Source organism: Dryobates pubescens, chromosome 12 (assembly GCF_014839835.1).
Source record: "Dryobates pubescens isolate bDryPub1 chromosome 12, bDryPub1.pri, whole genome shotgun sequence".
Classification (NCBI taxonomy): Eukaryota; Metazoa; Chordata; class Aves; order Piciformes; family Picidae; genus Dryobates; species Dryobates pubescens.
Window position 1 is genome coordinate 6,314,758 of NC_071623.1, and position 14,170 is coordinate 6,328,927.

Below are 14,170 nucleotides of genomic sequence, written 5' to 3' on the forward strand. Positions count from 1 at the left end.
CTAGGGGGAAAATATTATTTAATAAATAGGGCTCCCTTCAACAACTTCTTCGCTTGAGACTCGGATGGCAAAGGAACTCCAGGGACACACTACAAGGTTGCAGTTGAATCCTGTACTTCAAAAAAAGCAATTATTAAAACTGTAAAAGAAAACCCAAAAAAAAAAAAGGCCTGCAGCATTCCACTACTGAAAAATAAAGTTGTTTTTTTCTTTTTTAAATCCCAGAAAGTTACAGGGTTAGTTCCTTTCTCTCCTATTTTAAAGTCTCGATAAAAGTTGTCCAAAACAATAAAACTGAACAGATGTTCCCTTTGCTGTGTTGTCTGGTTCCACGTCGGGGTGACAGCTTGGTTCAGGTTTCTGTGGCAATATTTAAGTTTCCCTGCAGAGAGAAGAAAAAAAAAAACAAATTGTCATAGAATCACAGAGTGGTCTGGGTTGGAAAGGACCTGCAAAGGCCACGAGTCCAACCCCCTCTGCGGTAAGCAGAGGCATCCTCAACTAGAGCAGGTTGCTCGCGGCCTTGTCCAGCCTGACCTTGAAGATCTCCAGGGATGGGACCTCAACCACCTCCCTGGGCAACCTGTTCCAGTGTTCCACCACCCTCATAGTACATAACTTGTTCCTAACATGCAATCTAAATCTGCTCTTCTCTCATTTCAAACCATTGTCCCTTGTCCTCTCCCTGCAGGCCTTTGCAAACAGTCCCTCCGCAGCCTTCTTGTAGCCCCCTTCAGGTACTGGAAGGCTGCTCTTAGGTCTCCCCGGAGCCTTCTCTCCTCCTGGCTGAACACCCCCAGCTCCCTCAGCCTGCCTTTGTAGCAGAGGTGCTCCAACCCCCTGATCATTTTCATGGCCCTGCTCTGGACCTGCTCCAGCTGGTCCTTGTCCTTCCTGTGTTGAGGACTCCTGAGATGGACACAGTACTCAAGGTGAGGTCTCACCAGAGCAAAGTGGCCAGAACCACCTCTCTCTATCTGTCAAGTTGTTCCAGTGGGGAAAAAAAAGCCATCCTAGCTTCCCTCAGTACTGGATTATTTGATTAAAACAGCAGAGCTGTGAAGAGAGTCCCTTAAAGGGTGTACATGCGTAATTGTTTCAAAAAGGTGAAATAAAGATGTTCAGCTCAGTTTAAACCAAACCTCAAGGTCAGGTTAATCATTACAAGAGGAAGAATAGGGGGTGAAAAAAGCTAGAATCTGAGGAAGGTTTCTGGGGTTTAACTATTAGCCAAGCAGCAATCAGTGTGCTGTTAAGAAAGTGGCTCTGTCAGAACGGCTCTTCAGGATTTGACTTCAGCTCCAAGCTACTCAGGTTCATCAGGGCCTACAAATCAATATTCAGCTCTTATTATGCTTCTCCAATTCAAATGGTTATCTGCAGCAGCCAGATTGTGTTCAGCATGTTTCAGAGGTTCCAGACAAGAACCTTAATACTCATCACAGAAAAGCACTGGAAATTACTGGGGTAAAGCTCACTACCACAAAATTCTGGCACTTTGAGGCCCATTTTACAAGGTCATAATTTGGATATTTGTTCAGGGGGGGGAGAACAAAAAAAAATCCTTCTCCATTTTTTTGTTTTGTTGCTAATTCCAATTCAATTTATCCTTCAGAGCTCAGACTACTGAGAGGCCATGCAAGTTCAGAAAGCACTCACCAGTAAACTTCAGATACAAAGGACCCCCTTTACCTTGTCCAAAGTGTGTGGATTTCTTTCATGGCTTTTTTAATTTGTTTGCTTGATTTTTGTTTCCCCTGGCTTTTATTTGGTTTTGGGGGTGGTTTTTCCCTGTTTGTGGTTTGGCTGTTGTGTGTGTGTGTGTGTGTGTTCATCTTTCTTTGCTTGATTTTTGTGTTTGGGGGGGGTGTGGTGGTGTTTTTGTAGGGGGCTTTTGTTTGAATAGGGGGGTGGTGTGTGTGCTTTTGTTTGCTGCTTTGCTTTTTTCTGGACTGGTGGTGGTGGTGATTTTCTTTTGGGGTTAGTAGAGGTAGTGATTATTTTCTTTTGCAGGGGGGTGAGAATGATTTTCTGTTGGGGGTGGAGGAGGTGATTTTTTTGGGGGGTGTGGAGGAGGAGGTGGTGGTGGTGGTTTTCTCTTGGGGGTGGTGGAGGAGGAGGTGGTGGTTTTCTCTTGGGGGTGGTGGAGGAGGTGGTGGTGGTTTTCTCTTGGGGGTGGTGGAGGAGGAGGTGGTGGTGGTTTTCTCTTGGGGGTGGTGGAGGAGGAGGTGGTGGTGGTTTTCTCTTGGGGGTGGTGGAGGAGGAGGTGGTGGTGGTTTTCTCTTGGGGGTGGTGGAGGAGGTGGTGGTGGTGGTTTTCTCTTGAGGGTGGTGGAGGAGGAGGTGGTGGTTTTCTCTTGGGGGTGGTGGAGGAGGAGGTGGTGGTTTTCTCTTGGGGGTGGTAGAGGAAGAGGTGGTGAATTTCTCTTGGGGGTAGAGGAAATGGTGGTGCTTTTGTCTTGTGGGGTGGAGGAGGTGGTGGTGATTTTCTGCCGGGGGTGAGGGTGGTGATTTGCCTTTGGGGGTGGAGGTGGGGGTAGTCATTTGCTGGTGGGGTTTTTTTGATGGTGGTGGTGAGGTTTTTCCTGTGGTTCTGGGGTAATTGGGGTTTTGGGTTTTTTGTGTGTGTGTTTCTGTCATTTGTGGGGGGTTGGTTTTGTTTGGGGTTGCAGTTTTGGCTTTTTTTGGCCTTCCCCCGCCCAGGGCTGCAAGCTGGAGGCTTTTTAAAACCAAACTCTAATCCAACCCCACATGCTTATGCAAGCATATTTCCTCGTAGCTGGGTGGACACAGACTTGCAAAACAAACAAGAATTCACACAGGGACACAGAACTGCAAGGGGCTGTGCAGGTCAACTAATCCAATTCTCCAGTGCCACAAGTAACATCACACTACTTTGATCATACTTTGATCAATTCTAATAAAGGATTTAAAATGCTTTAAACTACTGATCCTCAGGAAAGCTCTAACATCTCATCTGGTTCAAAAGTTCTTCTGCAGCTGGAGATTATCATCACCCTGTACACACTGCCAACCAAAAGCTATCACAAACCAGATGGGCTGAATTATTTCAGGTTGAGCTTAGCAAACCATTTTACACAGACATCATACAGTGTGGGATGTAAAATTATATAGTGTAGGAACTCAGAGCAGCACTCCAGTGTGTTCTTTAAAAGCAGATGATTAATTTAAGCTAATGTAATAAAGAGGGGAAACACACAGTAAAATATATAACATTATTAATACCCTTCAATCAATATGTTGATTTACAACCATGGCCTAGGAGGATATAACATCTTTACCCAGAGGGCCATTTTCTCCTTCTCTCAATAGGAAGAGAGATCAGCTGAGCTCAAGGAAAGAATGCTGAACAATGGCAACTGAAAAATCTCAGAGGCCAAATCTGATACTGTACCAGGACAGGTTGGGGACTGACCTGTTGGAGAACAGTGTAGGGGAAAGGGACCTGGGGGTTCTGGGGGACAGAACTGCATGGGGGCCCATGAGCCAGCAATGTGACCTGGTGGCCAAGAAGGCCAAGAGCATGCTGGGGTAAAGTAGAAGGGCTGTGGTTAGATGGTGGAGAGGTTCTGTTCCCCCTCTACTCTGCCCTGGTGAGGCCATATCTGGAATATCCTGTCCGGTTCTGGGCCCCTCAGTTCAAGGGCCTCAGGGAACTGCTTGAGAGAGTCCAGTGCAGAGCCACGAAGCTGATGAAGGCAGTGGAACATTTCCCTGTGAGGCCAGGCTGAGGGAGCTGGGGTGCTGCAGCTTGGAGCAAAAGGGACTGAGTGGGCTGCCCTCATTGCTGGGGATAAAGATGTGCAGGGCAGTACTGGGAGGACAGAGCCAGACTCTGCTCAGAGATGTCCAAGGACAGGACAAGGGGCACTGGGTGCCAGCTGGAGCAGAGGAGGTGCCACAGGAACAGAAGGGAAAACTTTTTCAGTGTGAGGGTGCCAGAGCCCTGGAGCAGGCTGTCCAGAGAGGTTGTGGAGACTCCTTCTCTGGAGACATTCCAACCCCACCTGGACGTGTTGCTGTGTGACCTTCCCTAGGTGCTCCTGGTCTGGCTGGGGGGTTGGACTGGATGATCTCTGGAGGTCCCTTCCAACCCCTAACATTCTGTGATTTTCTATTACCCAAAGCAAGTTTCAGTGGAACCACCACGGAGGAAACAGGAATGCAGAATGTGGTTTGCACATAACGGTACAAAGAGCCAAGATCCCAGAAACTCCCATCCAATTTATTCCAAGGGGATTTAAAAATCTGCATGGATCCTCATGAATATTCATCCTTTATAAATGGATTAGTTACAAAGCAATTCAGCCAACTTACCTTTTCTTTCCTCAAGAATCCATCTCTGAACCTGTTGGTGGTGAATCCCCTGGCACCACCAGAGCGCAGCCGCTGGTACTTGGCCTGGATGTATAAACCCTTCTGCACTAAGCCTGATCTGGAATGGGGCTGCAAGCGGCCATCTGGGAAGTTGCTCTGGAAGGGGTGGGGGAAGAGAGAAAAGTGCAAAATGAAGGCACCAAAATTCGAGATTTCAGAGAGTCATGAAATGGTCCAGGCCGGAAGGGACCTCCAAAGGTCATCCAGTCCAACCTCCTCGCAGACAGCCGGGACATCCCCAACCACACCAGGCTGCCCAGGGCCTTGTCCAGCCTCAAGGACCCTCAACGACCTCCCTGGGCAACCTTTTCCAGTGTTCTACCACCCTCACAGTAAAGAGCTTCTTCCTGACATCAAATCTAATTCTGCTCTTCTCTAATTTCAAACCATTGCCCCTAGTCCTGTCACTGCAGGCCTTTGCAAACAGTCCCTCTCCATCCTTCCTGTAGCCCTCTTCAGGCACTGGAAGGTTGCTCTAAGGTCTCCCCAGAGCCTTCTCTTCTCCAGGCTGAACAACCCCAGCTCCCTCAGCCTGTCCTCATAGCAGAGGTGCTCCAGCCCCCTAGTCACATTTGTGGCCCTCCTCTGGACCATCTCCATACTTACAGTTAAAACACAGCTAAGACTTCCAGTCCTCCACAACACAAACATGCATTTGCAAGCAGAGAGCCTCTTCATTTCCCATTTAATATTCCTCAGACCACTATCCTGTGGCTCAAAGAACTGCTGTGTTGTACTTACTGTTTTAAAATATCTGAAATTACCTTCCTCAGAGGGATTAAAAAGTGTGCAACATTAACATGTTTGTAAACTTTCCTGAGAGTAAGCCAGCATCAACAACATAATTTAAAGGGCTTGTAGTGGTAGGATGAGAGGGAATGGATTGAGGCTTGAGGAGAGCAGATTTAGATTGGAGATCAAGAAGAAATTCTTTCCAGTGAGGGTGGGGAGACACTGGCACAGGTTGCCCAGGGAGGTGGTGGAAGCCTCATGCCTGGAGGCTTTTAAGGCCAGACTGGATGTGGCTCTGAGCAACTTGATCTAGTGTGAGGTGTCCCTGGCCATGGCAGGGGGGTTGGAACTGGCTGATCCTTAAGGTCCCTTCTAACCCTAACAACTCTGATTATATGGATGTGTCCCAGGGCAACCTGATCTAGTTGGAGGTGTCCCTGCTGACTGCAGGGGGGTTAGACAAGATGACCTTTGAGGGTCCCTTCCACCAAATCCAGTACTGGAAAACCCTGCTCAGTCCACTGTCAATCCTCTCACCTACTAAAAGCCTGGCAGTGTTTCAAAGGCAACACATGGTCTATGATGACACTGTTTTTATGGCATTCAATGCCTTCAAAAACGTGTCTCCTGGTACCAAACAAGATGGAATCACCATTTTATGTAACATAGTATCACAGAATCAATATGCTTGAAAAAGACCTCAGGGATCATCAAGTCCAACCTGTCACCCAACACCTCATGCCAACTAGACCATGGCACCAAGTGCCATGTCCAATCCCCTCTTGAACACCTCCAGGGATGGGGACTCCACCACCTCCCTGGGCAGCACATTCCAATGGCCAATTAGTCTTTCTGGGAAGAACTTTCTCCTCACCTCCAGCCTAAACCTCCCCTGGTGCAGCTTGAGATTGTGTCCTCTTGTTCTGGTGCTGGTTGCCTGGGAGGAGACCAACCCCCACCTGGCTACAACCTCCCTTCAGGTAGTTCAGGAGAGCAATAGGGTCTCCCCTGAGCCTCCTCTTCTCCAGGCTAAGCAACCCCAGCTCCCTCAGCCTTTCCTCACAGGGCTGTGTTCCAGGCCCCTCCACAGCTTTGTTGCCCTTTGATGGACACCTTCAAGAGTCTCAATGTCCTTCTTAAATTGAGAACCAGAACTGGCCCAGAACTGGACACCTGGGCACACTGCTGGCTCATGTTCAGCCAGCTGTCAATCAATACCCCAAAGTCCCTTTCTGCCTGGCTGATGAAAACTGGTCTATACCTTAAAGTATCTCCTGACAGGTCCTGCATTTTCAAGATGTCCCCTGATGCGTCTGTGAGGGTAAGCATCAACTGGTCTGGATGAATAGTAAGAGTTCTAGGAGGAAAACAGGCAGAGAGATTAGCTCCATGATGCCAAATCATTCCAGAAAACACAGAAAGTTTCCAGCCTACACCAACAAATATTGCAACCCTTTCCATTTTGTAGCATTTGACACAATGACAGTTTGAAGGCACCAGAATGAGACCACAGCAGCACCTGGAGTCCCAGCTGGCTGAGGTGATGGCAGAGCCCCACAGGAACAAAAGATGATACAAACCATCCATAGAATCACAGAATAGTAGGGGTTGGAAGAGGCCTCCAAAGATCATCCAGTCCAAGCCCCCTGCCAGAGCAGGAGCACCTAGGGCAGGTCACACAGGAACACAACCAGATGAGTTTGGAATGTCTCCAGAGAAGGAGACTCCACAGCCCCCCTGGGCAGCCTGCTCCAAGGCTCTGGCACCCTCACAGGGAAAAAGTTTACCCTTCTGTTCCCTTGGCACCTCCTCTGCTCCAGCTGGCACCCAGTGCCCCTTGTCCTGTCCTTAGACATCCCTGAGCAGTGCCTGGCTCCATCCTGCACTGCCCTGCACATCTTTATCAACAGGTCATCCCTCAGGCTCCTCTTCTCCAAGCCAAAGAACCCTAATGGCCCACTCAGTCTTCCTGTACAAGGGAAATGTTCCCCTGCCTTCAGCAGCTTTGTGGCTCTGCACTGGACTCTCTCAAGCAGTTCCCTACTGAGTACCATCCTCTTGGAGAGATCTCAGGTACCAACCCAGTTAAGGTTGTCCTTCCCTGCTCCTCCCAGAACAGATGCCTCAATTTGCATGCAGCAAGTGAGCAGACAGGTTGCTCTAGCAGTCACCCCTTCAGTTAGGAAAGAGGGCCACAAGATTAGTACCATGGACATCCCTGGTTAGCATTTGGTCATTACAGGGTATCGTATTTCAGAGGAGATCCTTGCACTGGTACTACACACACCACTGCAGCAGCCTCACAGTGAATGTCCCCAACAGGGGACACTGGTCAGGAGAAGATTCTGCTTTAACTCTGTGTTACAGGAGAGCATTTTAAAGGTTACTTGCCTGACAGATGATTTCAAAAGCAAGTGACAGAGACAAGCAGTACTGAAATTGTGTCAACACACAACAGCTGCAATCCAACAGCCATGGGTGCCTAAAATAGAGCACTCCTCCAGCCACTCTTCTACCTGGGGGTTTTGGCCATTTTCCTACTGTGTGTTCCTGCAGCCCAGAAGGGCAAATGGCAGCCTGGGCTGCATCAAAGGCAGCATGGCCAGTGATGGAGAGAGGTTATTCTACCACTTTGCTCTGCTCTCATGAGACCACATCCAGCTCTGCAGCCCTCAATACAGGAAGGACATGGAGCTGCTGTAGCAGGTCCAGAGGAGGGCTCAAAAAATGATCAGGAGGCTGGAGCACCTCATCTCAGCCTGTCTCCATAGGGGAGGTTCTCCAGCTCTCTGATCATATTGGTGGCCTAATCTAGACCCACTCCAGCAGCTCCAGGTCCCTCTTCTGCTGGGGGCACCAGAACTGGAAGCAGTGCTGCAGATGGGGTCACAGCAGAGTAGAGCAGAGGGGCAGAATCCCCTCCCTGTGCTGTTGCTCTCCCTGCTCTGGATGCAGCCCAGCACACAGCTGCCTGCTGGGCTGCCAGGGACCATTGTTGCCTCATGGGGAGTTTGTCATCAACTGATAATAAAGCATCGCTTGGCATTTCAAAGGGCAAGACATCACAGATTATCAAATCTACACTAGTACAGACAATGCAGCAATAAAAAACTAAATAAATATTATCTTATAAGAACAACAAAGGCAAAAGCTACTAAAAGTCTACATTTCAGCTTACCAGATGAGGTCTCCCAATAAATTTCCTAAAAGGTGGCTTCATGAACCTCATAGGCTTTTGGAAGCCATCATGTTGGGAGTTCTGCAATTTTGAGAGACTGCAGCTTTGCTGGTTCCTGATGTGCACATGGGAGAGAGAGAAGAAGAAAGGAGGAACAGTTAAAACCTAAAGCATAGCAAAACCTGGTTATTTTAAATGACCTTAGTCTAGCACCTGCATTGCTTTTCAAGTACAAAGTGAGTGGTTTGAAGTAATTTTCTTCTGGGATATTCAACAAATCACTAGTCCTCTGACTAAACAGAATCACAATATTTTATTTTATAGAATTAACCAAGTTGGAAAAGACCTCTGAGGTCATCAAGTCCAACCTATCACCCAACACCATCTAATCAACTAAACCATGGCACCAAGTGCCTCAGCCAGTCTTATTTTAAAGACCCCCCAGGGAGAGAGACTCCACCACCTCCCTGGGCAGCACATTCCCATGGCCAATCTCTCTTTCTGGGAAGAAGTTCTTCCTACCATCCAGCCTAAACCTCCCCTGGCACAGCTTGAGACTGTGTCCTCTTCTTCTGGTGCTGGGTGCCTGGGAGAAGAGACCAACCCCCACCTGGCTCCAACCTCCTTTCAAGGAGGAGGGGGAAGGGAACAAAAGAAAAAGAGCGGGAAAAAAGAAGGGGACGAAAAGAGAGCGAGCGGGGAAGAAAAGAGAGCGAGCGGGGAAGAAAGAAAAAGAGCGGGGGAGGAAAGAAAAAGAGCGGGAAAAAGGAGCGGGAAAAAGGAGCGGGAAAAAGGAGCGGGAAAAAGGAGCGGGAAAAAGGAGCGGGAAAAAGGAGCGGGGGGGGGAAAAGAAAAAGAGCGGGAACAAAGAGCGGGAACAAAGAGCGGGAACAAAGAGCGGGAACAAAGAGCGGGAACAAAGAGCGGGAAGAAGGAAATGAGCGGGGGGGGAGAAAGGAAACGAGGGGGGGAAAACGAGCAGGGGAAAAAAAACGAGCGGGGGAAAAAGGAGAGGCAAAAAAAGAATAAGCTCTCATGATTTGTTATCTAAAATAATGTAACATTTGCCAGACTTCATGGCTATCATTGAGGTCATTCAAGCTTAGCTTTCTTTTCTTCATTTGTACCATGAAACTGTCAAGCCCCTGAAATCCTAGCACCTAGCACACTCTGGGGGTCTGAATGTTGTGAGGTTCTTAAAGTACTTCTCATTGCAGTTAAATGCTAATCAAAGAGTTTCTCTTTTTGAGTGGCCTTGTATGTTCTGTGGCTGTACAGCTGTAATGCTTACACATTTCAGGCTTTCTGCAGATGTAATGAATTTAATATGTTAAAATTCCTCTTGGTCACATCTTGGTTTTCTCCCTACAACTCTTAGATGAATTATTTGCAGGAGTTACATGTTGTCCTAACTAATACCTGTGTCCTCTGCCATACGAAGCCCTGTGAAGGATGTGCTAGTTTCTGTTTGTTATTTGCATATCTCACTTTCCCTGACTGAATGCCAATTCAAACTGGAAATGTTTTGCACATTCCCGTGGCAATTCTCTTTCTGGGAAGAATTTCTTCCTCACCTCCAGCCTAAACCTCCCCTGGCACAGCTTGAGACTCTGTCCTCTTGTTCTGCTGCTGGATGCCTGGGAGAAGAGACCAACCCCCACCTGGCTACAGCCTCCTTTCAGGGAGTTGTAGAGAGCAAGAAGGTCTCCCCTGAGCCTCCTCTTCTGCAGGCTAAGCAACCCCAGCTCCCTCAGCCTCTCCTCACAGGGCTGTGCTCCAAACTCCTCCCCAGCTTTGTTGCCCTTCTCTGGACACCTTCCAGCATCTCAACATCTTTCTTGAATTGAGGGGCCCAGAACTGGACACAGGACTCAAGGTGTGGCCTAACCAGTGCTGAGTACAGGGGCAGGATGACTTCCCTGCTCCTGACTACTGCTGATACAGGCCAGGATGCCCTTGGCCTTCCTGGCCACCTGGGCACACTGCTGGCTCGTGTTCCGCTGCACAGTCGCAGAGTTGCGCTGTGTTGTGCCACGGCAAAAGCAGAGAAGCATTCTGCCTATCCTGCTGTGCTAACCAGGCTGCCCTGCCTCACCCGGCCAGGCCTGCTCACTGCTGCCCTCCGCTGGCAGAAACGCTTCCCGCAGTCCCACTTACTCACTGCACCACCTCTGAAGATGAACAGCACATGCCCCGTCTGGAAAGATTCTAGCCAGATGCTGGCTAGGTCACAGAATGACAGAATGCTAAGGGTTGGAAGGGACCTCGAAAGATCATCCAGGCCAACCCCCCCTGCCAGAGCAGGAGCACCTAGAACAGGTCACACAGGAACACATCCAGGTGGCTTTGGAATGTCTCCAGAGAAGGAGACTCCACAGGCCCCCTGGGCAGCCTGTTCCAGGGCTCTGGCACCCTCACAAGGAAGAGGTTTTTCCTTATAATCCCTTGGTACCTCCTCTGCTCCAGCTTGCACCCAGTGCCCCTTGTCCTGTCATCAGACAACCCTGAGCAGAGCCTGGCTGCATCCAGCACTGCCCTGCACATCTTTATCCCCAGCACTGAGGGCAGCCCTCAGGCTCCTCTGCTCCAAGCTCCAAACCCCAGCTCCCTCAGCCTGGCCTCATAGGGATCTCCACTGCCTTCAGCAGCTTTGTGGCTCTGTGGTGGACTCTGCCAATCAGCTCCCTGAGGTCCTTCTTGAACTGAGGGGCCCAGAACTGGACACAATATTCCAGACATAGGTTCAGCAGGGCAGAGTAGTAGAGTAGACCTTTTCTCAACCTCCTAATCACAGCCCTTCTAATCCACCTCAGGATGCCCTTGGCCTTCTTGGCCACAAGGACACATTGATGGCTCATGGACATCCTTCTATCCACCAGGACCCCTAGGTCTCTTTCCCCCATGCTGCTCCATCCTCAGATAGCTAGGTGCCTTGGCTTTAGGCTGTTGCTTGCTTTTTTTCACTGAGCACATTGCTAAGACAGATGTTACCACAGACTCAGAACAGATACTGCAAGAAGTGACTAGTAGAAGTCAAAACTCAAATTTCACTGCACATACAGAAACAGTTTTCATAGCTGCAAAAATAATGAGTAATACAAAACCAAAGCCACACTGGACTAGTTCATGGGCATGGCCAGTATCTTACATGAGCTTTGAAAAGCTGCTGAGAAACTTGAGCCTCCCACTTTGACAGCAACTGGAAACAGCAGAAAAATAAGCCTGGGCAGGTATGAGGCCAACTGCACACTGAAGACACAGCCCCAGGTACACAAAAGGCTGTGTCAGAATCAGTAAGGCTGAAGAGACCTTTAAGTCCAACCATAACCCAACTGTCATGACCACTAAACCATATCCTGAAGCGCTACAGCTTCTTGAACACCTCCAGGCATGGGGACTCCACTACCTCCCTGGGCAGCCTGTTCCAACCCCTCACCACTCTCTCAATTAGTAAGTTTTTCCACATCTCCAGCTTAACCCTCCCCTGGCATAACTTCAACATATTTCCTCTCATCCTATCACTGCTTACTTGAGAGAAGAGACCAACCCCAGCCTCACTCCAACCTCCTTTCAGGGAGCTGTAGAGAGCAATAAACTCTGCCCTCAGCCTTCTCTTCTCCAGACAAAACACCCCCAGCTCCCTCAGCTGCTCCTCATATGATGCCCTCCAAACCACTCCCCAGCCTGGTTGCTCTTCTCTGGACACTCCCCAGCCCCTCAATGTCTTTCCTATCCTGTGGCACCCAGAACTGACCCAGTGCTTAAGCTATGGCCTCACCAGGGCTGCATACAGAGGCACCAGCACTGCCCTACTCCTGCTGTCCACACTGGCTTCATCCAGGCCAGGATGCTGTTTGCCTTCTTGGCCACCTATGCACACTGCTGGCTCATGTTCAGCTGTCCACCAGCACCACCAGATCCTTTTCCAGCAGGCTGCTTTCCAGCCACTCTGCCCCAAGCCTGTAGCATTGCTTGGGGTTGTTGTGACCAAAGTGCAGTAATATCTACAGGCTCCTTCCTCCCCACCCCCAACTTGGGAACTCTTTTTCCTTTCAAGAATCTCCAACACAAGAAATATTTCTTCTGCAGGTCCACAGTTCTCCCAACTATGGGGCCTGGGTGCATTGTGACTCTGCTATTCCAGACTGCACAAACAGCAGCATCTTAAGAGCTGTGTCCAAATTATGACTCCAGTGTAGACACATTTCATTACCATCTAGAAATTCTTGAATCAACATTTGTTCTAGCACCAATAAGTTAAGAGACCTCTCTGTAATCAGCCAACCTCACAACATCAAAAGTGAAACAGGATGACAGAGGTTAGCAAACACCTCTGGAGCAAAAAAGCTGTAACAGACCTGTTGGAGGTATTTAAAAGTAAGAAACGAAACAAAAACTATTCCAAAGAAATCTAATTTTTCTTCATGATGTTCCCCAAGAATCAGAAAAGGAATAAAGAGATCTCAAATTCTTTGCTGACTTTCCACATGACATGAAACAACCAGGGCAACCCAACCTTGTGTTTACCCTAGAATGCTTTCATGGTACTACAAAATACCAAGAGGATGCTGTTAATGGCACACCAAGGAGTATAAACATAGTTCAGCTTCTTGAATTTGTTCCACTCCTCCCATCCACTGCTACAGTTTGAGCTTTTCCTTTTCCCACGGCAGCTCAGCACTCCATCACAGAGCAGTTTGCAATGAACATCAGGCCAAGTCAAACCCTATAAGCTAAGGAAAAGAGCCATAAAAAACCAAGCCCAGAACTGTGGAGGAGTCAAAACTTTGAGTAAGAAATACAGGCTCTGGCCACCAAGACTGTTGCTTGCTAATTACCTTGGAGCTCCATCATCCACACAAAACACTCTGTCATCTTCATTCTTCAATCTCTCCTTTCTTCTCCTTTCTATGTCATGCCGTAGGTCATTTGGATCTTCCAATGCTCTCATGATGTTCTAGGTTAAGAGGAAAAGTTCAAGGCAAGTTAGCCAGCAAGCTGGGAAAGGAATTGGCTGGAGGGCTGCAATCAGAGAGTTGTGGTCAAAAGCTCAGTGGCCAAAAGGAGGCCAGTGACAAGTGGTGACCCTCAAGGGTTGGTACTGGGACCAGTGCACTCTAACAGCTTTGTTAGCGACATGGACAGTGGGACTGAGGCACTCCCAGCAGGTTTGTGGGTGACACCAAGCTGTGTGCTCTGGTTGACACACTGGAGGGAAAGGATCCTGTGGGGCTTGGACAGGCTGCAGAGGTAGGCCCAAGCCAGCCTCACGACATTCAGCAAGGCTAAGTGCAAGGTTCTACACCTGGGTCAGGACACTCCCAAGCACAAATATAGGCTGGGTGAGGAGTGGCTCAAGAGCAGTCTGGAGGAGAGAGGCTTGGGGGTGTCAGCTGGTGACAAACTCCCCAGGAGCCAGCAATGGTCCCTGGCAGCCCAGCAGGCAGCTGAGTGCTGAGCCCCCTCCAAAGCAGGGAGAGCAGCAGCACAGAGAGGGGATTCTGCCCCTCTGCTCAGACCCCACCTGCAGCACTGCCTCCAGTGCTGTTGCCCCCAGCAGAAGAGGGACCTGGAGCTGCTGGAGTGGGTCCAGAGGAGAGCACAAAGATGATCAGAGGGCTGCAGAACCTCGCCTATGGGGACAGGCTGAGAGAGTTGGGGCTGTTCAGCCTGGAGAAAGAGCAGCCTTCCAGTACCTGAAGGGGGCTACAAGAAAGCTGGGAAAGGACTTTCTACAAGGACTTGTAGTAGCAGTGAGAGGGAATGGATTGAAGCTTGAGGAGGGCAGATTTAGACTGGAGATTAGAAAGAAATTCATTCCAGTGAGGGTGGGGAGACACTGGAACAGGTTGCTCAAGGAGGC

At 49.2% G+C, this 14,170-nt stretch overlaps 1 protein-coding gene across 1 annotated transcript in view; it reads right to left on the reverse strand.

The window, feature by feature from the left end:
• Window positions 1–217: 217 nt before the first annotated feature.
• The window catches only part of BCLAF3 (BCLAF1 and THRAP3 family member 3), a 39,956-nt gene continuing 26,003 nt past the window's right edge, over window positions 218–14,170 (reverse strand). Inside the window, exons 8-12 of the mRNA XM_054166026.1 lie at window positions 13,146–13,264; window positions 8,308–8,422; window positions 6,391–6,486; window positions 4,338–4,493; window positions 218–382 (exon numbers count right to left, since the gene is read on the reverse strand). Coding sequence (XP_054022001.1) covers window positions 353–382; window positions 4,338–4,493; window positions 6,391–6,486; window positions 8,308–8,422; window positions 13,146–13,264 — 516 coding nt within the window. The 3' untranslated portion in view covers window positions 218–352. The remainder of the gene's footprint in view (window positions 383–4,337; window positions 4,494–6,390; window positions 6,487–8,307; window positions 8,423–13,145; window positions 13,265–14,170) is intronic.